This window comes from Dreissena polymorpha, chromosome 13 (assembly GCF_020536995.1).
Source record: "Dreissena polymorpha isolate Duluth1 chromosome 13, UMN_Dpol_1.0, whole genome shotgun sequence".
In the NCBI taxonomy this organism is placed as follows: Eukaryota; Metazoa; Mollusca; class Bivalvia; order Myida; family Dreissenidae; genus Dreissena; species Dreissena polymorpha.
In genome coordinates, this window is record NC_068367.1 from 68,751,172 (window position 1) to 68,778,814 (window position 27,643).

General features: G+C 35.6%; 1 protein-coding gene and 2 non-coding genes across 3 annotated transcripts; 1 reads left to right on the top strand and 2 right to left on the bottom strand.

Annotated features, from left to right (window-relative positions):
- Positions 1-6,187: 6,187 nt before the first annotated feature.
- Trnap-agg (transfer RNA proline (anticodon AGG)) lies at positions 6,188-6,259 on the bottom strand. Its single transcript has one exon. It is a non-coding gene; the product is annotated as a tRNA-Pro (tRNA).
- Positions 6,260-6,504: 245 nt separating this feature from the next.
- On the top strand, positions 6,505-6,576 carry Trnap-ugg (transfer RNA proline (anticodon UGG)). The gene has a single exon. It is a non-coding gene; the product is annotated as a tRNA-Pro (tRNA).
- A 6,345-nt stretch (positions 6,577-12,921) lies between these two features.
- On the bottom strand, positions 12,922-27,206 carry LOC127854743 (mucin-5AC-like). The gene is made up of 15 exons (XM_052389800.1): positions 27,119-27,206; positions 26,384-26,470; positions 26,024-26,148; positions 25,343-25,529; positions 24,983-25,069; positions 24,378-24,496; positions 23,914-24,118; positions 23,437-23,517; positions 22,909-23,003; positions 22,273-22,477; positions 19,113-19,212; positions 17,447-17,701; positions 15,602-15,690; positions 13,758-13,896; positions 12,922-13,433 (listed from the first exon to the last, which is right to left on the bottom strand). The coding sequence occupies exons 1-15, from the start codon at positions 27,204-27,206 to the stop codon at positions 13,394-13,396; spliced, it is 1,902 nt and encodes a 633-aa protein (XP_052245760.1). The 3' UTR covers positions 12,922-13,393.
- Positions 27,207-27,643: the final 437 nt, after the last annotated feature.

Here is a 27,643-nt window from a genome sequence, read left to right on the forward strand (position 1 = left end):
CATCGTTTTGTAATATATAAGGCGAGGTTAAGAATAATATAACGGCGAGCCTGGCCGAGCCGTTATTTTATTCGTGCCGAGCCTGATATATTACAAAACGATGGTACAGTAACCTGTTTTCCCTGTTTATCATACCACACTTTCCCAAAAATCTGCAAAACAATCATTTTTTTTATATTTAAAATGTACGCTGATTTTGCTGATCCGGCTTTTACACGTTGACATACATGTAGCAACGGCGTTCGAAAAGACGACACGAATAATCGCTTTTTTTAAACATCGTATAGAAAAAACAGTTGTTTGCACTACGAATAGGAAGAGAACACCCGCTTTAATTATAAACGTCTTGAATTGGAGATCATGAATGGGCTGCAGCGACAAATTTAATCGAAGAACACACTTAACCGAATTGTTTGTAGACGCCATTTTGGAGATGTGTATTAAAATTGACATTTTGATGATGGTGTCAATATTGACATAAGCGTGTTAAATCGTTTGTTTAAATAGTTGAGGATTAGCATACAGGTATCTTTTGTCTTGACTTTCTGTGCAACGCTTGCGAGTGCAGTGACTATATCGATATTTAAGATTTATTGTCCCATTGATGACGACATTTAACATCTCTAGTGCGGGCTGTGGTGATTAAAAAAAATGTTTTCGTGATTTATGAATTTAAACTAGAATAAAATATGTACATTCTTGGTATCAAATTGTTTGTTTTGTTGAACCTGATTCATGTTGTTAGAAATAGTTGACTTCATTGCAAATCTCACGTAACTCCAAACATTGACTTATATATAGAGAATGACAGGTTACTGTCGCATCGTTTTGTAATATATCAGGCGAGGCTTAGAATAATATAACGGCGAGGCTTGCCGAGCCGTTATTTTATTCGTGCTGAGCCTAATATATTACAAAACGATGGGACAGTGACCTGTTTTTCTGTTTATCATACCACATTTTCCTAAAAATCTGCAAAACAATCCATTTCTTTATATTTAAAATGAACGGATGCCCGCTGATTTTGCTGATCCGGCTTTTACACGTTGACATACATGTAGAAACGGCGTTCGAAAAGACAACACGAATAATCGCTTTTTTTTAACATCGTATAGAGTAAAAAAGTTGTTTGCACTACGAATGGGAATAGTACAACCGCTTTAATTATAAACGTCTTGAATTGGAGATTAGGAATGGACTGCAGCGACAAATTTAATCGAACAACACATTTGACCGAACAGTTTGGAGACGCCATTTTGGAGATGTGTATTGAAATTGACATTTTGATGAATGTGTCAATAATGACATAAGTGTGTTAATCGTTTGTTTAAATAGTTCAGGATTAGCATTCAGTTATCATTTGTCTTGACTTTCTGTGCAACACTTGCGAGTGCAATGACTATATCGATATTAAAGATTTATTGCCCCATTGATGACGTCATTAAACTCTGCAGTGCGGGCTGTTGTGATTTTTAAAATATAGACGTTTTTGTGATTTTTGACTTTAAACTAGAATAAAATATGTACTTTCTTGGTATCAAATTGTTTGTTTTGTTGAACCTGATTCATGTTAATAGAAAATGTTGACTTAATTGCCAATCCCACGTAACTCCAAACATTGACTGATATAAGAACTTCCTGTTGACCATGATTAAAAAAATATATCAGGCAACGTTATATCAGGCAGATATCATTGCGATGGTATGATAAAAGAACTTCCTGGTGACCATGATATAAAAATATATCAGGCAACGTTATATCAGGCGGATATCAGTGCGGTGGTATGATAAAACTCTATACGAACACATTTCCAGATCGATTTAAAACAAGAAAACATATCTTAACTGTTGTGTTCCCGTGGGTTTATTCGCACGAGTTGATTGTGTGACGTTGTATATCTCAAATTCTACACGAGTGGTATTCAATCGACTACAAACTAAAATTGTACAACTCATCGGAAAACCACAGCCCCCTAAAATCCATTTAGCATCATCTTACGACGAAAGGCAATAAGTCACAAACTCAAAAATATGTTAAAATTCCGAACATAAAAATAACATTATATTGAACTATTCCCATTGTAATCAGGGATTGGGATCACGTGACTTTATGGGGTTTACAAATGGATTTAATGGATGTAAACACACCGGTAAGTGGTGTATTGTTTTTCAAATAACTTTTTAAAACAATTTTTAAATTTTGGCACAGCAGATTCAATAATTAATTCTTAAATCTTAAGATATCGACAAAAACTGCAAGAAAAAATGTCTTTTATGCACACAAGATTTTTGCAAAAATATGTTAATGACTTGAGATATTTGCAAAAATAAAGTTCTTAACGGTGTGTTTTCATTCTGTCCGATCCGAGTTTAAGCCCCGTTGATCCAGCACCCTGGTAATATTCACATGCCAGAATAACGTCGTAGTAATGCGTATTTAAACGACGTCAGTTTAAAAATCTGTGCATTTTCTGTCATTACGTACGGACATAGAGAATACATGGTTGGTGCCGAGTTGGATAAACTTTCTTCATCTCGGCACCAACCATGTATTCAATTTATCCTGCTTCATGCCGTTGACACATTTTATCTAAGACAAATGATTAATTGACATAACAATATAATTATTCTTGTCGGGCCTCCGACATTCCTGACGACCGAATAACTACCGCTTGTGTCACGTAATAAATAGTTCCACGTTAAACTGTTCCTTTTAATACTTTCCCATTGAAAATATGAGAAGAAATAAAAAACGAATCGAGAATGTGATATTTTTCTTGGTAAAAAATGAAAACAAAATGCATCAGCAAAACAAAAGCTTAATTTTATTTACCTTAATGACAACTTTAATTCATTGCTTATAACAATAAATTTACAACGATATACACATCCATTTTTTGTTCTTCCACCCCTTTGTCGAAAACCATTTCTGTTTTCCATATCTATTATCGAAATGTATTTAAACCACACTATTTTTGATAGCGTTTGTATCGAATGCTAAGCACTCTGACCCGAAACCCGATTTACGAAATCGTTATCCTGTCGTAGCAAATTATTTTATTCCTATCGAAGTTAACACTTATGAATGACAAACACACAATCCGAAATACGTTTATGATTCGTTCGATGCTTTAAAATATTTAAAAACAAATACTGTAAAAACCACCACGTCAAAATTGTTGTCCCTAAAATACTGAGAGAAACTAGAGTGTATGTTTTGTCTGAGAAATGACGTCACTCTAGATACGTCATACATTGCGTAATCAAGTAAATGAAAATGATAAATACGGAAAGCCGGTTCTGTAATATATTTTAAAGAAGAAAAAAAGGATGATATATAATATAACGATAATATTCATGATGCGTCCCAATAAATTTCAAGGGTCAAATATAAGAATATGTTAATCGGCGCGTAGGAATACATACTTACGGTTAGGTCACGTGATGTACTGCCGGATATCAACTAGTTTATCCGATCCTGCTTTATTCGGTCAATGTTTGTAACAGAGGCAGGATAAAATTATTTCCCAGTGGGAAATCGGAGAATTGTATATGGCATTTTATATATGGGCTTTTAATAAATACCGATGTTACACCACGAAAATGATAACAGATGTATATCGTCTGTGTTTCAGCAAACAAACATTGCAAATTAATTAAAAAAATATAGATACATTATTTGCATTAAATGTGTTAACTGATTAATAATCTTAAACAATTTGGTGTTAGATGATTCGATAGGGTTGCATTTCACGGACGATAATGTATATAGCAGACGATGCTTTACAATACACCTTGATATGTTTAACTCGTGCGTTAATGTGCTATATATGTGTTCAATAAAAAAGATAACACACAATTTGAGTGTACGATATTTAGACATTCAAACTTCAATGAGGCAAATAAAACGAACAAACCTCGTACGATAAAATTAAGCCAAACTATGTGTAACCCAGCCAGAAAAATCCCCGACCATACTGAGGATCGAACCCGGGACCTCCCGGTTCCAAATCAGGCAGACACTCTACCGCGTCGCTATAAAAGCTAGCTCATATAGCAAGGCAGTATAAGTTCCCCTTATACCGAACCCTGCTACATACACCCCCTCTAATTATGAAATTCTTCCACGAATTTCTCATTGCCATGACATCTGTGGGACGTCTGACACACATGGTGGTTTTTTACGTTGGGCGCCAATGTAACCCAGCCAGAAAAATCCCCGACCATACTGAGGATCGAACCCGGGACCTCCCGGTTCCAAATCAGGCAGACACTCTACCGCGTCGCTATAAAAGCTAGCTCATATAGCAAGGCAGTATAAGTTCCCCTTATACCGAACCCTGCTACACTATGCAGACGAAGAAATGTTGAATACCCATGGTATATGATGTCCTCAATCCTGTGTGTACATCTATTATTAACGAATTGAGCTTAATTGTTAAGATTGCATGAATGTTAGAAACCGAATTGCTCAACGTTTACCAAAAATTGAAAACATTTAGATGAAAAAAAAGCCACTCTTGTTGTCAAAGCACGACGCATGCAGAGAGAATATCTATATGATTTGCATTCAGCAAAATCAAACAGTTTTCTGTCGTAAAGCCTGTTGGAGCTCAAGCTCGAGAGATACCGGGTTTGATTCGTGAACTAGGGTATTCATCGGCTGACTTATGTCAACCTATCGACACCTATCTAAACCGATCACATAATAGCATGGTGCATACATACAATGATTACCGATACGTCTCATGATATTAAAACTCACTTAATTAACACATCATTCTAACATATCAGCAGTTGCACAATGTTGTTTTTAAAACGTGTTGGTGTTAACATCATCAATCGTCTTGAGTATACAAAGTTAAGGATTGTTGTTGATGGTCTAACATTAATTGTTCATCATAAATCGCATTTTTTTTTATTTAAACAAAATCAAAGCTGACAGTTCCGCGTGAATAAGTGATAGTATACTGACGCAGCTTACAATGAAACCTTTGCCGACAACGTTGCGGAGCAAACCAATAAAAGATAAATTTCACACCTCAAGTTGAATATCACCTGGACGGCAAAAGTGTCAGATCCTCTTTGTAACATAAAAAATATGGACCATTCAATTTGGGGTAAAGTACAGGCCATTGAGCTCTTTACCTGTAAATGTAAACTAGTTGTCATCATGATTTAATACTTTCTATTATGAATGCCGAGGCTATAGGATATATGTTATGCCCGAAATGTAGTGTCTTGTTCAGTGGGTACATGTATTACCGGCTAGTGACGTCTTTTGCACTTGCAGAATCATATTCTTTAATTTAGCCTCATAAAACATTTGATAAGCCTCACTCACTCACTCACTCACTCACTCACTCACTCACTCACTCACTCACTCACTCACTCACTCACTCACTCACTCACTCACTCACTCACTCACTCACTCACTCACTCACTCACGCACTCACTCACTCACTCACTCACTCACTCACTCACTCACTCACCCACTCACTCGCTCATTCACTCATTCACTCATTCATTCACTCATTCACTCACTCATTCACTCATTCACTCACTCACTCACTCACTCACTCACTCACTCACTCACTCACTCACTCACTCACTCACTCACTCACTCACTCTCTCACTCACTCACTCAATCATGGATAGTGCTGAGTTTGATGCTCGTCCGTCCACTATCTACGTACCTTACATATGGAGGACTCGTTGAACGTGACAAACAGCTTAATGCATTGAGAGTATTGAATTCTCATTCCAGTGAACTTGCTTGGGCACTGCTACGAAATGGAAGTCAAAATGGGGCCTTAGATTTCTATGTTTTACATCAACTTTACACATTGTACCATAGAGTAGGAAGTATATTACACAGTTTACTATGTTTTCTGTTTACTGACTTATGCCTGTCACATGCTTCTGCTGGTTAATAAATGATGAACGTGATGAAGTAAGAATATATGTGTTCAACGTAATTGAGTGAAAGGTGAAATGAGTGATATATGAATATAACGGTATTATGAACATCCATTTAAAATGTGCCCACCAAGATTTCATTAAGCATTGTACGGTATTGTATGTACATGTCATCAGATTCATACACCGAAACCAACGAGTCTTGTTCATCATGACGTTTGCAAATTGACTTAATAATATTTTTATTCGACTCAATGCACAAAAGATTTGGGCTCGTCCGGGATTTGAACCCGGGACCTCTCGCACCCTAAGCGAGAATCATACCCCTAGACCAACGAGCCATACGTATATACATATTTTTTATAGAAAACTTAGGCAGATAAAACAACTGCAACGCCTTAATAATTGATAACGATTGCACAACAATTACTGGCGATCTAACTATTTGACCTTTCTTATCACATTGCGGCGAATTTATGAATGAAAGAACGACTCGTTGGTCTAGGTGTATGATTGCATTGTAACTGGAAATCTAACTTATCTTCATAAGACCTGTCGCATCAAATGACGTTGATAGTACATGAGTGGCTCGTTGGTCTAGGGGTATGATTCTCGCTTTGGGTGCGAGAGGTCCCGGCTTCAAATCCCGGACGAGCCCCAATATTTTGCAGATGGTATGCCTCCCAAATTGTATTAAACTGATTGTAATTATTTCTTCAATATTTCTTTTCCAGAATATAGCTTTATTCAAGACATATATCATATAATATACAATACAGTTATAAAAATATGATGTATCTCAAATGTAAATATGTGAGAAGAATTACATTATACTTTACGAGCAGTTAATAACATTATCAAATCAGAGCTGTGACATGTGTAACTTATAATATACAACACGACTACAACTTATGTCAACATATTTGGACATATATTCGTATATAAATAAAATGTTTAAAATTGAGGAATAACTGATATATATTATGTGTAGTTAACCACATTATCAAATTAGAGTTGTTCGATTTTCAAACATGTTTGTCATTTGTTAATTTATTTATTTAAGAACAAAAAGAAGAAAAAATGCATAGTATTTAATAATTGATAACGATTGCACAACAATTACTGGCAATATAACTATTTGACCTTTCTTATCATATTGCGATGAATTTATGAATAAAAGAGCGACTCGTTGGTCTAGGTGTATGATTGCATTGTAACTGGAAATCTAACTTATCTTAATAAGACCTGTCTTATCAAATGGCGTTGACATTACATGAGTGGCTCGTTGGACTAGGGGTATGATTCTCGCTTTGGGTGCGAGAGGTCCCGGGTTAAAACCCGGACGAGCCCAAATATTTTGCAGATGGTATGCCTCCCAAATAGTTTCAATTTGTATTAAACTGAGGATTGTTATTATTTCTTCAATATTTTTTTTCCCAGAATATAGCTTTATTCAAGACATATATCATTTAATATACAATACAGTTATACAAATCTGATGTAAATCAAATGTAAATATGTGAGAAGAATTATATAAAACTATATGAGCAGTTAATAACATTATCAAATCAGAGCTGTGACATGTGTAACATATAATATACAACACGACTACAACTCATGACAACATATTTGGACATATATTCGTATATAAATAAAATGTTTAAAATTGAGGAATTAATGATATATGTGTAGTTAACCACATTATCAAATCAGAGTTGTTCGATTTTCAAACATGTTTGTCATTTGTTAATTTATAAGAACAAAAAGAAGAAAAAAAATACATAGTGAAATCTCACACAGTGTACATCTGCATTCATTTTGAAGTCAGATTCTTGTGTATACACAAATTATATGGTTTGTTTCACAATTTTTATATTGGTTATACCGGTATTTGCAATACAATACTTCTAAGCATTCTAATACTTAAAAAATAGGTCTGGTATATAGATCTGTAATAAGGGTATTATATTTCATATATCTTAGCATCTATCGCAGTTTACCAAGTATGTTACAAAATACCATTGTTCTATTTCGTTGCATGTTTTTGTCAAATGACTTTGTATCTTACAATTTAAAATCAAACTGTTTTTTAATCCCCTGAAATTGGGAATTATTTTTTCTTTTTTGCATTGAAAAATATAACGTTTGATTTCCAGGTATAGAATATCTAATCTTACATTAACATTCGAAGAGTGTCCCAAAATAAAGCTTTTGTTACTGATGGGAAAATCACTAGAACTTATAAATTTACTTTCGCGATCAGCAACTGAACATGTTCACAGTTCCAAAACAAATGAAGGATAGTTTCATCATGCTGGTCACAGAAGGTACACTTACTATTGTTCGAGATTTTCATTTTAAACATAAGAGCATTTGTTCCTAGGATTTGGTGAATAACTCTAACTTGTAACTATTGTAAATATGTATGTTTTGTTATCCAAAAAACTTTTCTAAAAATTATTTTCCATTCTTCATCAGTCATAACAAAGTTAACCCATTTATTCAAGCAGGTTGGCTTTACTTTATTTTCAATAAAACAATTATATATACTCTTGCCTTTATCGTTATTACAAATAAAGTATTGCGCATAGCAAGAAATGGCTGGTGTCGAAACACAGCTCGAGTTTATTTCCAGATTTAGTTTTGTAAACAAGCATTGTACTGTTTTTGTAAGAGCTTCATAGTGTAAGAACGTCAATGGTTGACCTGTTATGCATTCAATTTCAGTATTGGAAAGAAATTTGTTTGAGCTGGTAATTATGTCACGTACATATCTTAAACCCCTATCATACAACGATTTCAAGAAAAATGGTTCTTTTCCTATTGTAAAATTGTCATTATAAAAAAGAGGCATACTTAAAATGTCTTCTAATTCTGTGACCTTAACAGTGGCAACAAAATCTCCATTGCAGGTTAACACTTGTAACCAGAACTTGTTTGTTATATTTTCAAAATTTGCTTATATAACATATTCCAGTATTAAACAATTTGCTGACATCTATTATACTTTTAGCTAGCATAATGCATTTGCAATCGTAACATCTATAAAGTTTTCTAATCCATGATAATTTTATTTTTTGACAAAAGGCGACAATATCAATCATTTTCAATCTTCCTTTATCATAGTTTTGAACAAGGACAGAGCTTTTTATTTTGTAAGAACCATTTTTCCAAACAATATCAAAAAACAGTTTATTAAGTTTATCTAAAACTTCGATCTTTGGAGTAGGCAATGTAAAAAAGTAGTGAGTAAATAATGGGAGAATTAGCGACTTCATAACTGTAATTTTTCCAATAGGAGTAAGTTTTCGTTTCTTCCATCGTGATATTAAATTGATTGCATTATTTAACTTTTCTGAATAGTTCAATTCGATTATGTTTTCAAGGTTTACATCAAATGTTATCACCAATAAATTAAATTGTGTAGTCCCCCAATTAAGTTTATATTTAGTTTTAATAGACCGCGAACTGTATTTAAGCGAACCAATCCATACAACTTGAGTTTTATCAAAATTAACATTTAAACCAGGCATTAAAGAGAATTGATGCAGTAAATCGAGAGTTGAGTTTAGAGAGTTTTCGGATCCATCTAACAACAAAGAAGTATCATCCGCAAATTGTGTAAGCTTATATTCGATTTCATTTATCACAATTCCTTTAATATTGCTAAAACTCTTTATCTTACTGGCTAAAATTTCTGCACACAAAATAAATAAATATGGTGATATAGGATATTCTTGCCTGCAGCCGTGGCCTATTTGGAAGTTTTCGGATAAAAAGCCGTTTAACTGTACAGCCGTTTGTGTGTTTTAAAGAAAACCCGAAATACAGCGCAAAAAAACTTGGTCCAAAATGGAAGAATTTCAATGTTTGCTCAATAAAGTCAAACGATAATGTATCGAAGGCTTTTTCGAAATCGATAAGCATTATTAAGCCAGGGATGTTGTTGTTTTCAACGTTGTGCATGATGTCGTACAACAATCTAGTGTTTTCTCCAATATAGCGCCCAGAGACAAAGCCAGTTTGGTCCCGCTATATAAGATGTTCTAAATGAGGTTTCAGTCTATTGGCAATTGCTCCGGATGCTAATTTATAAACAACATTTGGTAATGTAATTGGTCACCAGTTTTTAAGAAAATGTTTCGGTTTGTTCTCTTTAGGGATGCATATTATAATACCTTGTTTTTGTGATGTGGAAACTGCATTATTTATATATGCAAAATTGATGCTTCTTAGTACAAAGATACCAATATGTTTCCAAAAAACCTTAAAAAAGTTGGTTGTAAAACCATCAGACTTTGGGCTTATATCGTTATTCATAGGTTTAAAAGTATTTGAAAGTTCTTCATATGTAATTAAACCTTCGATTTTTGACATTTCATCAGGAAGCAGTTTCCTTGTTCCAAGTGGATTCAAATTGTTCAAATAATACTCGTATTGTGGTTCTGCTTTTTGATATAAATTTTTGTAAAAACGGGTGGTTTCATTTAAAATTTCTGATTGGTTATATACTGCCCATTATTAGTCTCAATAAGTGGGATATTTTTATTTAAAATGTGTTGTTTTTCTAGAGAGCAGAAATATTTTGTAGTTTTCTCACCATGTTCTATCCATTGACTTCTAGATCTAACAATATATCCCTGGACGTTGATGTCTCTTATGTTATTTAATTGTAAGTTCAGTTGTTGCAATTGTTCTTTGTTATTTTCATTTTAGTCACGTTCAATGTTTTCAATTTCAAATAATAACCTTTGTTCTTCAGATAGTAATCGTTTGTTTTTGTAACTAGAATATGAAATAATTTTTCCCCTGATTTCCATTAATAATGTTTCGAGGAAAAGTTGATCATTTATAGTAAAACAAATGTCCTTATTATCAATTAGGATAATAGTATCTAAATCGTAGACAGGTAGGCAATACTGTTTTTTAATTTCTTCAATTAGATTGTTTATAGTAGTAACATAGTCAATATCTTTGAGAAGATTATTATTAAATTTCCAAAGACCTTTGCCATGGTCACATTGTTTGTAGCAAAGCGAAATATCTACAATAGAATGATCTGATTTTATACTAGTACGAATATCTGATGATTTCAAATAATTGAGAAAGTTTGGGGTTATTAAGAAAAAAATCAAGCCTTGCTTGTAGCAATGGATTATTGCGCATCCATGTATATCTTTTTGTATCATCATGTATTTCTCTAAAAGTATCAACCAAATTTCTGTTAATGATTTCTTGTAATACAATATAACGTGCTTTAATATTATTATTTGAAGATTTATAATTGTTATAGTCTAAATAATTATTAAGAACAAAATTAAAATCGCCACAAAGTATGAAATCTTCATTCTCAAATTCATCTATAATATCAAACATATTTTTGTAGAACTGCGGATTGTCTGAGTTTGGTCCATATAGAGTAACCAACGTTAGGTTCATATTCCAAAGATTAAGGTTCAAACAAATGTAGTTCCCTAGTGGATCTACTTTACAATTGTGAATTTTAATATCGGCACCTTTTTTAATCAGGACAGCACAGCCTCTGACATTTGATTTCCCAAAGCTTAAAAAGCATTCCCCCTCCCAAAAACTATAGATTTCTTTCTCAAGTTTTTTTGTCCAGTGTGTATCTTGTAAACAGTAAATTTGATAATCTTTTTCTATTAAAAACTCTAAAACATCGATTCTTTTCCTATTTCCATATAGGCCGCGGCAATTCAGAGAACATATTTTAATGTGATTCATAAGCTGTGATTAGATACACGTGTTATATGTTTGTACATTTAATTATAATACATAAGGCAATAGATCCATAATAGCCATGTAATAATATGCCAAGTTATCTTTTCAAATACAATGTTCGATAGTATTTTATAGTTTTTATAACAGAACAAGTGTATACACTCCATTGAGGGCTGTACAAGTGTAAATGAATGTTTCACTATGAAAACAAAAAAACAACAACAAAAAAACACAAAAATAAAGCAAAAATAAAGAAACATTCAAAATGTGTTAATACATCACACATCTTGAGAGTCAGCATAAGGTAATAATGTGATCTGCAAATATACACAATATTGATAATTATTATACTGAGGTTGGAATGAGGTTCCAGTAAGGAAGATAACCCATAAATAATGACAGAACAATCGAGCAACCAACTATAAACAATTAACGAGTTATACAACAAACGGGGGAACAAAAATCGACACACACAAAATGGGACATCAGATATGCTCATCTATACTAGTTAATCATTATTTAAGAAAGCATATGCACAGCCCAGTTGGGTTTAAGTAAGAGGGACAACCCATACATAATTTTAAAAAACGCAAAAAACAGACGCTTACAAACAATACACATTTAAACAACAAAAAAGGGAACACATATTTACACACAAAAGGAAAAATCAGAAGTACCCAGCATATTATTTTATATCTTTCAAGAAAGCATATGCCCACCAAAAATACACCTTCAATTTTCATAAATAAAAACTACAATTCCTGAAATATAAGGAAGATGTAACAACAGGCAAAGCCATCGATAACATTTAAAGCATATTTGAGCATTTAAACCTAAACCGAAAGCGAAATTAGTTTAAATGCTCTATGCTTTTGTGTGCAAACACTTTCCAAAACAAGAAGGGAAATAGAATATTTCTTCAATATTAAAATGTGATAAGACCAACTAGCCAGAAGTTAATGTCTCTTTTTTTTATAGCATATTTAGTAGTAAATCACAGATTATAAAACGCACGGCCGTTAATCACAGGCGCCACCCATTTTTAATAATACTTCCGAGGTTGCGCAAAGGATTGACATTTCTACATGTTCTTTAGTTGTCACATGTTTTTGTTTCAACATAAATCAGACAATGCGATTCAGCAATGACTAAAGCATCCACATATTTACAGAAACACACAATTTTAACCCGTTTGGAAACGTAAGGATGTTGATACGTTGTGGCATGATGGAGATTTTAAAAGCAAATCGATGTCTTATGCCTGTGTGACGAGCAAATTTCCACCCAAGTATAACTACAAATAACGATTGCTTTGAACATGCACAAGTTGTTACTTGCGCAAAAACATTTGTTTGTTGCAGATCTAATTGACAATTTTACAAGTGCCCACACAAGATGTAGATAATGCCAAGAAAGTTGCGCTAAGGACAGGAGGTGGCGCGGAACTAACTCGAATTTATAGGGCATTGCTTGCAAGGAGATATAGGAGAAGTTATTGTTAAATACATAATATGTTTATTCCCTCGCAGATGTTACAATAATTATAGAACAAATTCTAAACAGACATTATCAATTTTATTGTTTTGGTCTAAACTTGTTTCTAGAGTACAGGTGGGTAAGCGTCCTTTAATTTAATAAAATGTCTTGGTTGATCTATTGATTCCGATTTTAAGTGCAGCGCTAACCTGGCTTATATTTCTTAATGATATCACAATTATATGGAAATCCGGCGTTCAAAGAAGCACATCAGTTCCGTTCTGTGCAGCGACTTTGCTGAAGAAAAAACTGTTTTCATTAAAACATCATTATCATAGAATTCGTATCATACAAAACATGCACATAATATAAAAAAGGCACTCTTTCTGAGAATTCAGAAGTATGTAAGAACCCCTCGATATAAATGAATGAAAACATAATTAGCATAAATGTACCATAGTAAAATAGTTTTTGCTATTTGATGTTCGGATAGTAAAGCATTTATTTTAAATATTGCATGATTTCAGTTCTAATAATGATATAAATTATGAAAGCATTTTGCCTGGAACTGTTGAGATTTTGTTTTGTTCTGTTTTCTGACGAAATACCATATTTACATACTTCTCACGATACTTCTTGCAGAGAGCGACCGTCACAATCAGTGCAATAAGCGTAAGAACTGCGACACCGGAAGTTGCGAGCCCGGACTGAAGGTTGCTGAGGGTCCATGTACTGGTCTGTGATTGCACATGCCGGGTTTCTGTTTGAATGTGTATTTTTTAACATTACACATAAATAAGTCCTTTATGTGAATTTAAAATTTATGTGAACAACAATTTTGCAATATATATTTTGTAATATTTACCATCATGAACTTCATTCCTCGATTGTGAAATGAGTCCAATTTTGCAAAACGTTTTTCTCAATGAACAAAAAAATACGTAATTATCTATTTCCACAAAAATATGTTGATCTTATGAAATTGTTAGGACTTCAAGCGGTTTTTGACTTACCTTGATATTTACACATGTTGGCATTAAATGACCGATCAGTTGTTGACTGACCTCGAGTTCTATGTATGTTGGCATTATTTGACTGTCCTTTAGATTTACACATGTTAGCATTAAATGACCGATAGGTTGTTGACTGAAATTTAGATTTGCACATGTAAGCATTAAATGACCGATCAGTTGTTGACTGACCTCTAGTTGTATGTATGTTGGCATTATTTGACTGCCCTTAAAATTTACACATGTTAGCATTAAATAACCGATCGGTTTTTGACTGATCTTTAGATTTGCACATGTTAGCATTTAATGACCGATCAGTTGTTGACTGACCTCGAGTTCTATGTATGTTGGCATTATTTGACTGCCCTTAAGATTTACACATGTTAGCATTAAATGACCGATCGGTTGTTGACTGATCTTTAGATTTGCACATGTTAGCATTAAATGGCCGATCAGTTGACGACTGACCTCGAGTTCTATGTATGTTGGCATTATTTGACTGCCCTTAAGATTTACACATGTTAGCATTAAATAACCGAACAGTTGTTGACTGACCTCGAGTTGTATGTTTGTTGGCATTATTTGACTGCCCTTAAGATTTACACGTGTTAGCATTTAATGACCGATAGGTTGTTGACTGACCTTGAGTTTTATGTATGTTGGCTGTATTTGACGGACCTTTAGCTGTGTATATGTTGGTAGTTGTCAACTTACCAATAATTGTATATTTGTTGGCATTATTTAACGGACATTAAGCTGTGTATATGTTGGTAGTTGTCGACTGACCTATAGTTGTATATATGTTGGCATTATTTGACGGACCTTTAGCTGTGTATATGTTGGTAGTTGTCAACTGACCAATAATTGTATATATGTTGGCATTATTTGACGGACCTTTAGCTGTGTATATGTTGGTAGTTGTTGACTGACATATAGTTGTATATATGTTGGCATTATTTGACGGACCTTTAGCTGTGTATATGTTGGTAGTTGTTAACTGACCAATAATTGTATATATATGTTGGCATTATTTGACGGACCTTTAGCTGTGTATATGTTGGCAGTTGTCGACTGACCTATAGTTGTATATATTTTGGCATTATTTGACGGACCTTTAGCTGTGTATATGTTGGTAGTTGTCGACTGACCAATAATTGTATACATGTTGGCATTATTTGACGGACCTTTAGCTGTGTATATGTTGGTAGTTGTCGACTGACATATAGTTGTATATATGTTGGCTGTATTTGACGGACCTTTAGCTTTTTATAAGTTGGTAGTTGTCGACTGACCTATAGTTGTGTATATGTTGGCGGTTGTTGACTGAACGTTAGGTGTGTATATGTTGGTATTTGTTGACTGTCCTTTGTTTCGTTATATTTTAGCATTTTGGCTGATCTTCAGAGGTGGTCTTGGTATCATCTGTGGATTGGTTTGAAATTATAGATTATCTACCTTGTGCAGTGCTTATGACCGTGTTTCCATGGCAACCCAACACGTCGAAACCCAGAGCGATGGACCCCATCGATGCATTCGGATAAATTCTGTACACAAACGCACGAGTAAATGAATATTCATGTTATTTTCTTCAGACTTCAATAGAGACGCAAACACTGGGATCGATCATTGTCTCCAAACCCAATTTATCAAATGTCTGTTTTTAAATATCATATCTGCTTTAATATATAGAATATACTGGGCGATTATCTTATCAAAAAGTTTGAAATGGGACGAAGATGATATCGGCATAGGCATAGGGAAGCCGTTGATTTCCTGGTTATATTCCTCCGAAACTGATATTAATCTGTTATCTTACGACAGTTTTTATTACTTTTCTATGCACAAAACAAGTAAAACAAGGGCTGTTTGTAAAACATGCATGCCCCCCATATGGGCTGTCCGTTGTAGTGGCAGCCATTGTGTGAATACGATTTTTGTCACTGTGACCTTGACCTTTGACATAGTGACCTGAAAATCAATAGGGGTCATCTGCGAGTCACGATCAATCTACCTATGAAGTGTCATGATCCTAGGCAAAAGCGTTCTTGAGTTATCACCCGAAAATCATTTTTCTATTTCGGGTCACCGTGACCTTGACCTTTGACCTTGTGACCTCAAAATCAATAGGGGTCATCTGCGAGTCATGATCAATCTACCCATGAAGTTTCATGATCCTAGGCGTATGCGTTCTTGAGTTATCATCCGAAAACCATTTTACTATTTCGGGTCACCGTGACCTTAACCTTTGACCTAGTGACCTCAAAATCGATAGGGGTCATCTGCGAATCATGATCAATCTACCCATGAAGTTTCATGATCCTAGGCGTATGCGTTCTTGAGTTATCATCCGGAAACTATTTTACTATTTCGGGTCACCGTGACCTTGACCTTTGACCTAGTGACCTCAATATCGATAGGGGTCATCTGCGAGTCATGATCAATCTACCCATGAAGTTTCATGATCCTAGGCGTATGCGTTCTTGAGTTATCATCCGGAAACCATTTTACTATTTCGGGTCACTGTGACCTTGACCTTTGACCTAGTGACCTCAAAATCAATAGGGGTCATCTGCGAGTCATGATCAATGTACCTATGAAGTTTCATGATCCTAGCCCCAAGCGTTCTTGAGTTATCATCCGGAAACCACCTGGTGGACGGACCGACATACCGACCGACCGACCAACATGAGCAAAGCAATATATCCCCTCTTCTTCGAAGGAGGGCATAATAAAGAAGCATGCAAACATTGAGCGAAAGATTCCCGATAAATTGATGAATAAGAAAGACTTTCAAAATGTTCATTTCAACATGACCTTTATTTAAAGAACACTGTTGAGCTGAAGATCGTTGAACGTAAAAATGGATTCAAGTGAAACATTTTTACGTTTCCTTATTCATTAAGGCACTATTGTAAGAATGTCCATTTGCTTACTTTTTGTCAGAAAAGAGAAGAGCTATGATTTTCCTAATTCATCTAAGCATTTTAAACCTCTGACATAGATCCATTTTTTGTTAACGACATTTGTACAAAAATAATTCTACCTATGCGTGGCTTTATATCCAGGAAATATTGCATAAAAATCTAAAATTCGGGCGGGGCTAAAATTGTGTTATCTGACAATGGCAACATAACACTGTATTTTATAAAAAAAATCAGACTGGTTTTATCAGGTATCAATATTATTTGTGAGAATTTCGTATAAGTATCCAAGTGTATGTGTTTGTGCAGATTTGTGACGATGGACGCAAATAAAAAACGGCTTCTTAGAAAAACATAGCCATAAATGCAAATGAATAACCTTATCCATCGTGCAGTCATGGCGGTGAAATTGCTGGTGACCGATGTGTTAGGGTCAGCGTTTCCGTCGAACAACTTCGCTTCACCGCCATCTCTAGTGTTCAGTAACGGACTGAAGTGGACACCGTCTGTGCTAAACAGGAATGTGTACGCTACCGTCCACTCCCGTCCGTCCGCCCGTTCCAGAATTGCCACGTCCGTGACGTCATAGGATGCGAGGAGGTCTACCTGAATATAGGATTTGAAGTCCCGGGACCTGCAAGAAGTTTTCGTCGTTGATTATTTCTTAAACCTGTGTGTTTAAGCTCGATTGTTTCGGACGCCAATTGTTTATAAAGAAACTCTCTAATCTGTTACCCGAGTAGACATAGTAGTTCGTGCTTTTGGAAAGATTCTGAAATCACTCCACGACCAGAAAACGAACCCCGTGCCTCTCTGCGTCTGTATTGTGACGTTTGAACTAAACAACATTCTACAATCAAGCTACTGGTTATTATATTGTTAAAGAATAGAACTAACATTGTTAAACTATGCAATATACAATGCAAAAAGAGGTATCTGTCCTTAGTGCAGCGTTGAAACGTTTAACACTCTTATTAAAAATAAAATTCGTGCTTACATGTAAAATAGATAGTAAAGCCATCGGTCAGATGGGCCTATCTGACTTAACTAATATATTGATACAAAGAGTATTGAACAGAATATACAACTGATAAAGCAAATCAAGTTTTTCCCGCGATATGAATAAAAAAGAATTAGGGAAGTTTTAATAATCAAAGGTAAATGCTCACAGGTGGGAGGGCGTGTGTTGGGTGCGCTTTCGTTTAAGGGGGGCTTACGGTGTTTAAGTAAGATCAGTTGTAACTGACTAACACAATGGCGTCTTTTTCGGCATATTTGTAGAAGAGGCATGATATTTCCATCCTGTTAAAAACTTTTCATTTGTTTTAAATGCGTATACCGATTTGGATCTATGATTTTCGTTTTTCTCTATTTTTAAGTTGCAAGATCGTATATCGTTATTAAAGAAAAAAAATGTCAATAAATATGTTTTTTAATTTCGTGACCTTTGTAGAATCGAATGGGCGTTTTTATTTCAAATAAATATCATTTTATATACATGAAGTGGCTTAAAAGGCGAAAAGAACGTTCCTCATTCAATAATTAGCCTAAAACAGACGCCATTTTGTCAGTCAGTTGCAACTGCCCAAAATTAAACGCAGACAGCGCCCGTACACACACCCCCCCCCCATGAGTTTTGTTTATGAGTATTTAAGCCAAATATTAGTGTTTTAAACTAATGCGATACCATTTTTACCCACATAGGCCATATTTTGTTTTGCTGTTTTCCATGGTGATCATGTACTGAACCAAATACGTACGCTTATTATTAGTGTGCAATATATTTCATTATTTATACGCTCGCTTGGTACAGCTATTGGCATGTGATCCATTTCACTAACCGCTGGCAACATCGCCCTTTTAAATGCCCTTTAAGATTACCATCGTAGAAAGTTGCGACATGTAAATAATTATTTGACAACAGTTAAGCACTAATTGACTTCTACGTAAAGCATTTTATTCGATCACACCCGGTGGCCACTTATATATATCGATCACATTTGGCTTCAAGTATTATTTATATTTAAAGAAACTCGACACTTTACTTGGAAGCCCATCCGCCCGCGTGTGTAACATCCGCCGACGACGACAGTTTAGTGTTCTGCACCGACAGCGGATTGCCGGCACCCGACGAATCATTGCGGGCTGAATAGAAAATACAAGTACAGTAAAACTAAGATGTCACTGCACACTCTACGCTATATGCCTGGTAATGAAGAAATCTGAAATATCTGCCGTCAGTACACCTCGTGATGAAAAATCGATTAAAATGTTTGTTACAATATTTATGGTTGCAAATAGTTATCTTCTGTTGACTTTTGGCGTTTGATTGTTAATCATACATTACGGTTCGGATATCCAGAAAATTCACTGCTTTGTTTCAAATGAGAAAAAGTTACACACTTGAATCCTTCCTAATATCGTATGATTTAAATTTCAACTGACTGGTAATTGTTGACCTATGACGAGGAGGTAAGCACTGCAATGAGTGTATCGACAGTTATAGGACCAATAACATGTATTATGATATGCTGTTGTATGGTTGACGATCCGAATGTTGTTGTTTTTCCGCCGAATATAAAAGATGGTGTTCTTATTCAACAATCGTATAAATGTTATTTTGATCTAAATAAAATGTAATTTTCAAAGTTTCAAGTACGTTTAATGTCACTTTAATGTCACATTAACTATAATTATTGCAACAAATAACAGTATATTTTAGCAATATTTCAATTTTTTATTTGGACGCGATAGCGTACAAATACAGTCGATTGGTGTATAACGGATAGCTAAGGACTTCGAGTCTCATTTCAACGTAAACACCATGCATTCAGTAATTAAACCATTAAACCTAGATAGACACATGTCTTTCCTATTGAAACATGCCAGTGGTTTTAAATCAAAGATACTAAGCTAATAACAAATTACAAAAAAATCATACCATATAAGTTATATCTGCAAATTATTGGGAAGTTATAATTGCATCAACACAGAACTCTATGCAGACGCACTGCAGTAGATGATCGAGTACCCCCCCCCCGACCTCACTTAATCCACTCAGAGTTGTCTCCCTTAAAATAATGTCGAAAAGGTCACACATCAACTAGAACATGAATCGACTTAACAATGATAGGCTTTTTGTATTCAAATAGAAAACTATAAATCTTAACATAAATGAAAGTATTTTGCAAAAAACGTTTAAGCTATCCGTTACTCACTAAAATCCGCTATACACCAATCGACTGTAATGTAGCGAGTTTTGCAAGCCAGTATGAGCTTAGGTACGCTGGGCGGAGCGTCGTTGTAAACAATCGATATTGGCCAATGAGAGTGCACGCTTCGCATTAGCGACAGCACTCGTAGGCCTGTATAACTGCAGTAAAATTATGCAGTCGATAAATGAGTCGGCACAGTGGTGTAATGGTAGATCGCTGGCGTAGTAAACGAGAGGACCCTGGTTCGATTCCCGCCCTGACCACTGGAATTTTTCTGAGCAAGAGATTTATTCCACATTTGCTCTTCTCGTGGAAATTGCGCACTACATTCAAAATACAATTAAATCATATATTTGACGTAAAGAATTTTAATAACTTAAAGTTGAATTCATTACATACCACTAAATTATTTTGTCGAATTCTCGAATTGGCATAAATAAATTTGTAATCCGAAACTCGCTTCTGAATATTATTGTCAACGCCACATTAACAAATTGTAGCTTCAAATAAACAGTGCTTCGTGTATTTTTGCGGTTTCTTTGTCTCAGTAAAAAGCGCGCGAAAACTATGAAGACGTGTACAACGTCACGTGAAATGTGTTGGTGTATTTATTGAACAGCAAGTCTGGCGACATACGTGTGTTCAGTTGGAAAACCCCGTCTCGATTGGACATTATTTCATCACATCTTTAAATTGTCACATATGCCAAAACTTAATTTGCTACTTAAGAAAAAAGGTGAATGTTTATGTTTATGAAATTCTTGAGTTTACTATTTAAAATGGAATGTACGGGATAATCTGGCATTGAACAGCGACGAGAAAAGAAGTAAGTATGCAGTAATTGATAAGAGTTGCGCTGATACGGATGCCTTGGGGAATCGATCCAGTTGGGATTATGCGAGTCTATGCGTGAGAAAAAGTGCTCAGCAATAAAATAAATGTCGTTATCCATGACTTTATAGTTTTTTTTTAAAGAGTCATAACGGACCAAAATAACGTCATAAGTAACGTACAGAGGCGGCTCATCTTTCTACGTTATGTAATTTGTCATGTCGGCAAAATTGTTGCTCAATAATTTAAAGAAAATAATTAAAATATTAGATACACATAACACAACATGTACATGATTCTAGGCTAGTTATTATCTAGCAAGGAAACCGACATTCTAAAGATGGTTGCCGTTGCAGGAACCAATTGCGAAAGAAAAAGAGACATATTGTTGTTATTTTGTCTAAGTTATCTCTATAACATAACTATTAGGATAAACAGTGCACCCACAATTCGACCCGTGCTTTAAGACACACTCTTTATAAATTTGAATGGGTTTTGTTCATTTCAAACGTGCGATACAAAAAGCTGTAACATAATTTTGAAAACTGAGTCGCGTCTAAGATTATGCAATAGCGTACAAATTCAATGCTTTCAGCGCTTTGATTAACATAATTCAAAGGTTTTAAATCGAAAACTTATTTTGATTTAGAGTTAGTTTCGAGTTGCGTTCATTTAAACAATACTTACATTTTAGTTTAGAAATCAGGTGAGCATTACCTAGAAGTCAGTACAAACCAACAAAATTAGCTGAAATCATGAACATAATATATCGTGGCTTGGTGTCATAATTAAAGATTTATACGGCCCCATGGGGCATCATTTGAACACAATTGATTGAGGGCCACCATCTGAGGATGATAAATGGCCCTTATGAATTTCTCTATTAACTGTAAAACGTGCTTTAAGAAAAGACCATCGAATGACCATGTAATGTTGTTGATGCTAGTAATAAATTAGTTTTACACTCCAATATAACGTCACCACAAACAAGAAAAATATGTGTTCAATAATGTGATAAATTTACATTTAAAGAATATCAGGCTCTACATACGTCGGGTGTTTTATAACAAAAATGTCAACGTATATTGTAAACTTCTAAGAACACGAACACGTGTCTAATTCGTTCTAATTATATAAGTCTATATACATACAAACATACCTTCACACTTGCAATAGTATCTGATTTGGTAGTCACTGCACGGGATCGGGTCATTGTCACCGTTCAGACACACGGAGCCGCCCTCCATGGTGCACTGCGTGACTTCCCTAGTACTGTAAGAGGCGATGCCGTCCACTGTCTGACATTCCACAGCGGTGATCTTGCCAGCCGGACAGAAGGCCGAGCGCTGAGCAGCGGTCCACGACTAAAAGTGCGGACGCAATTTGGGATCAACTGTCTGGTGTAAGGCAGAATATATTTTGATTATAATTTCGGGTAAACAGTTATCTTTTATCTTTTTGTCTGTGTCTTACATGACTCACAACGAAAATATGTGTAACAATCTTGCAATCACTCTAGTAATGAAAGGGCTTATTAGCATGTGTAACAATCTTGCAATCACTCTAGTAATGAAAGGGCTTATTAGCATGTGTAACAATCTTGCAATCACTCTAGTAATGAAAGGGCTTATTATCATTCCTAGTTGCCAACGATAATACATTACATAAATGTACCTAGCTTTTGATGGAAACGATTAACGCATGATTACTTCAACCTTTGAATGATTTGAATAGTTCAGATAATATAGATATCCCGTCACAACCTAACAACGATGCATGTTCTATGGTTACCCACCTCTCGGTCGCCGTCACCGGTGTCGGGCTTGTCCTTGTTGATCCAGGATGACCACTGGCTGGTGCATGGCAATGGTGTCTGGCTGGTGGTCAATTCTGAGTCATAGAAATGTACACACGCGTTGAGATCCAGATCATATGGAAACTAGATATATATAATTTGATCTATAAGATGATCTTTTTTCAGGCACGAAGGCAAAAGTAAAATAAATTAATAAATTATTTGTGTATTTATTTTGGTTCGTCTATTTATTTTTGTTGTGACATACACTTACTAAACAGTTTGAAGTATATATTTATTTTAACGAACATATAACTGAATGCATTCTAATTAGGAAGTAATCACAAAGTAAATATTTTATCAATTACTAGTACTTTATTGATTGATTTATATCATTACGATAGTGATATGATAATTGGAATCTTAGATCCACTTCGAGTACGACATGTTTGATTTATACGAAAACAAACAATTGCATTTAACTTACATTTTAGTTGAAACTGACCATAACAACTGCAAACAACTCACGTTTATATGGATTCTGGGTAGAACCATGAGGAGTCAATGTTGGTGTGTTGGAGCCGACAGTTGCGGGTAGAGTCGGTTGAACTGGAATTTTGAAACACTCATTTTATTTTCCTGTTGGTACATCCGCATGGGCCACTTATTTGCGTCGATTTAATGACGATGCAATAAAGTTGTGTAGCATAAAATGCTGACGTTATAAAACAGGTAATGTATTAAAGCACAAGTATGTATATACAATATATGTCATTTAGTGCTTATATATGCAAATTCCCTTAATATGTCGTACTACAATATATCGTCTCAGATTATCCTGTGCAAAGGATAATTTGGGCGATACATTGGCATTAACTTGATTATTGATTCCATAAAAGCGTAAAGAGTCGTCCAGGATAAGTCGTTGCGTACTGCGCATTAAACCCATAGAGCGGCTCAAACTTAATTTTCGGAGTAAACCCAGAAGCAAATACACGTGCACACCTTTGCAGTCGCAGAAGTATCTGATTTTGTAATCACTGCACTGAACGGGGAAGTTGTCGTCGTTCATGCATCTAGATCCGGTCTCCAGCGTGCATTGCTGTATTTCACCGGTACTGTAGGATGCGATACCGTCCACAGTCGCACACTCGATAGAGGTCACCTTGCCCATCGGGCAGAACACGGACTTCTGGACGACGCTCCACGACTGAAATGTCAAATAAACCGCCTTCTTAAGACATACAATTGTAAGTACAAAAGTTCATACTCGAATTATTGAAAGCATTTGCTTGAAAATTAAATTTCAACACCAGACTAACCGATATAAATAGACACATGTATAAAATATATAAACCGAAAAGAACGTTCAGGATATTTCCTGAAAAGATCTAGTCATACTTCCTATTATATAATCAAAGTTCGATTTAATGAGTTTTATTCCAGGTTATAAATTACGTTTATGTTACCTCAACGTCACCGTCGCCATCTGGGGTGTCCGTGTTGATCCATGACGACCAAGCGCCGACACATGCTAGCGGGACGCCAGTGGCTGTTGCAGTAACATTCGTGCGGTATGGCGTAGCTACTTGAAACCACAATGCAATTTGACAATCTAATTATTTGAAAATGGGTATACAATTCTTATTACTGTGCGTGTATGCTTAAATTACGAAACCGCATTTGCGATGCACGTCGTGTCTATCGTGTCTTTTGATAATTACACAAACTGCATAGATGTATTTCATATATGATTGTGACACGAAAGAGTAAAAACTATTGAAGGGAACAGCATTATTCAGTTTTATTTACGTAAAGATTTCCAAACATGGTCATGTCTTATTCCTAAATCGTATTCTTAGTGAGAAATACCAATTTTGCTAAAGCAAGCACAGTACTTATGCTCTGCACCATCAAACGCAGAAAAATGGTAATTTAGGTAAATAATACACCCAACAGGATACAATGAACGTTTTACTAATTTAAAAAAAAACTCCGAGAAGCGTCGCCCATCGTTTATCGTTGCACATTCACTATTCTGTAGGTAAATGAAAGCAGCTTCACATTTCTATACCGGTCACTGTTGGAGTTCTTGTGGTGACTCCAGGCGTTGGGGTTGGCGTTCCATGTGAAATGGTAACCGGAGGATTGGTGGGATGGGCTGAAAATAGTAAACAACTTTTGTGTTTAAGACGACGTTAAGAAGAAAAACGTGTACGATTTAGAGTATAATATTTAAATGTGTGTGTTTTCGTGAAGGGCACAAACAATATTACCATTCGCCAAACGACAAATACATACGCATGTGTTGATAATTTCTTACAAACATGTATATATGGATGCTGTCTGTCTGGTAGATTTTCAGTGTGTGTTTGTCAATTATAACATGGTTGAGCAATTTTATATTAACAGAGAACTGATAATAAGTAATAACCTTCGCAAGTGCAATAGTATCTGATCTGGTAGTCACTGCACGGGATCGGGTCATTGTCACCGTTCAGACACACGGAGCCGCCCTCCATGGTGCATTGCGTGACTTCTCCAGCACTGTAGGAGGCGATGCCGTCCACTGTCTGACATTCCACAGCGGTGATCTTGCCAGCCGGACAGAAGGCCAAACGCTAAACAGTTGTCCACGACTGCAAGCGGAAAATAAAGTAAACGCACTTCACTATTTGTTTTGGGAACAAACAATAATGTTTATATATCCATGTTGTCAATATAATCATGTTTCTAAACCGAGACTGAGATAAGCTCTCGGTACAGTAGTTTAGCACAAGAAAGTTGTAAATTTGTGTATTTCATAAATACATACATAGCCATGACTGTGTGTCCCATAATACTATCACACTTAAGCATTACCGATGTGTAGCGTTTCAAAACTAAGACATTGTTAGATCTGTGCGATAAAACATCAGTTTATTATTTCGTGCATATGGCATATAGCAAATGTTGCCAGCCTCATTGAGCCATACGCTCATTGACCAGCAAGGATTTGGAAACGGTACATTTTGACTCAAACTGTCAACAAGAATCAGCGTGCGCAATCATTTAAACAAATAAAAGAAACATGTATTGATGTTGCGAACGCGTTTGAGGGGTAATATTGACGCACCTCTCTATTGCCATCGCCGCTGTCCGGGGTGTCCGTGTTGATCCAACTTGACCACTGGCTAGTGCACGGCACTGGAGCCTCTGTTGGTGTTGTGGAAAATATGTGGTTGGTTGCAGAGCCGTTGTCTATAATGAAAATACATTCAATTTAATAATTGTTTAGTTCCGTTATATTTCCACAAGAAAAATTACTATACACGGCTATTTTTGGTTTCTATCCAATGAAATGTTGACATTTTATATGCAATTTGTGTATTTTTTTCAATGATTTTCATCTTTTCCGCTTAAAAAGACTATAGGCATTTCATTCGGACAAGCAATTAAATATTTTTCTTAGTTTTAGGCCAAAGACATGTCTTACCAAGGTATGGTGTTTTTGTAGGTCCGCCAGGAGGAATTAATGTGGGCGTGTTGGACCCAATATGGCCGCCTGGCAGGGTGGGCAATTCTGTAGCACAGATATTGAGAACGAGAAAGTATAATATGTCACCACTTGAGAAAGATAAAAAATACCAAATTATAACTGCTACAATACTTAAACATAAATTACAATTAATTTTAGAGTTAATTTGAAACTCGTGTGATTCAATCAAAAATTAAAATTAACATCCAAAAATGGTCAATTCACATCCTGAATGATACAAAGACAGATAGAGAGAACAGAAATGATTTCGAGTCTGGTCTACAGTGTAAATATCCCATGTCGATCTGCCTTAACAGCGATTGTGGTAATTAGTAATACGTCAGGGGACTTATAACCACGCTTAATAAGCTCGTCAAACATTATTGAACGCCTGTGAATGTTTTAACCCATGTATGCTTAGCGTCTAGAAAAAAGGCATTGGCAAACAGCGTAGACCCAGACGAGACGCCGCAAAAAGCGGCGTCTCATCAGGGTCTGCGCTGTTTGCTTAAAGGAATTTCTGTAAGAAATATTCTCTATATAGAAATAAGTATACCAGACATCCCTAATTTTGGAAATAAATTGATCCAATTTAGAAGGATGGGAGAGTCCACTAGGCATACATGGGTTTAATTGTATCATACTGAGGAGCTGAGTGCATTTGAAACCACAGTTTCTCCTAACGGCAATTACCTTCACACTTGCAGTAGTATCTGATCTGGTAGTCACTGCACGTGATCGGGTCATTGTCACCGTTCAGACACACGGAGCCGCCCTTCATAGTGCACTGCGCTACTTCTCCTGTACTGTAGGGGGGCGATGCCGTCCACTGTCTGACATTCCACAGCGGTGATCTTGCCGACCGGACAGAAGGCTGCTAGTTCTCCCTGAGTCATGACTTCCCTGTCACCGTCGCCAGTTTTCGGTTTGTCTCTATTGAGCCAGCTTGTCCACTTGCTGGTGCAGGCAACTGTGGAAGAAAGAAGTGTGTGCGTCAGATAATTGCCATACCTTTGGAATATGTATTAACCGATTAGTTGAAATATCAATACATGTACAAAGGTTGAAACTTATAAACTATTTCACGGTAAATGAAAACAGTGCTAAGGTGTTTACAATCTACAGAGTTGCTTACCAGCTTGGATAATGAAACCAACTTATTTAAATTTGTATGCCCGCACGAAACAGTTGAAAATCGTAAATTAATGTCGTATTCAA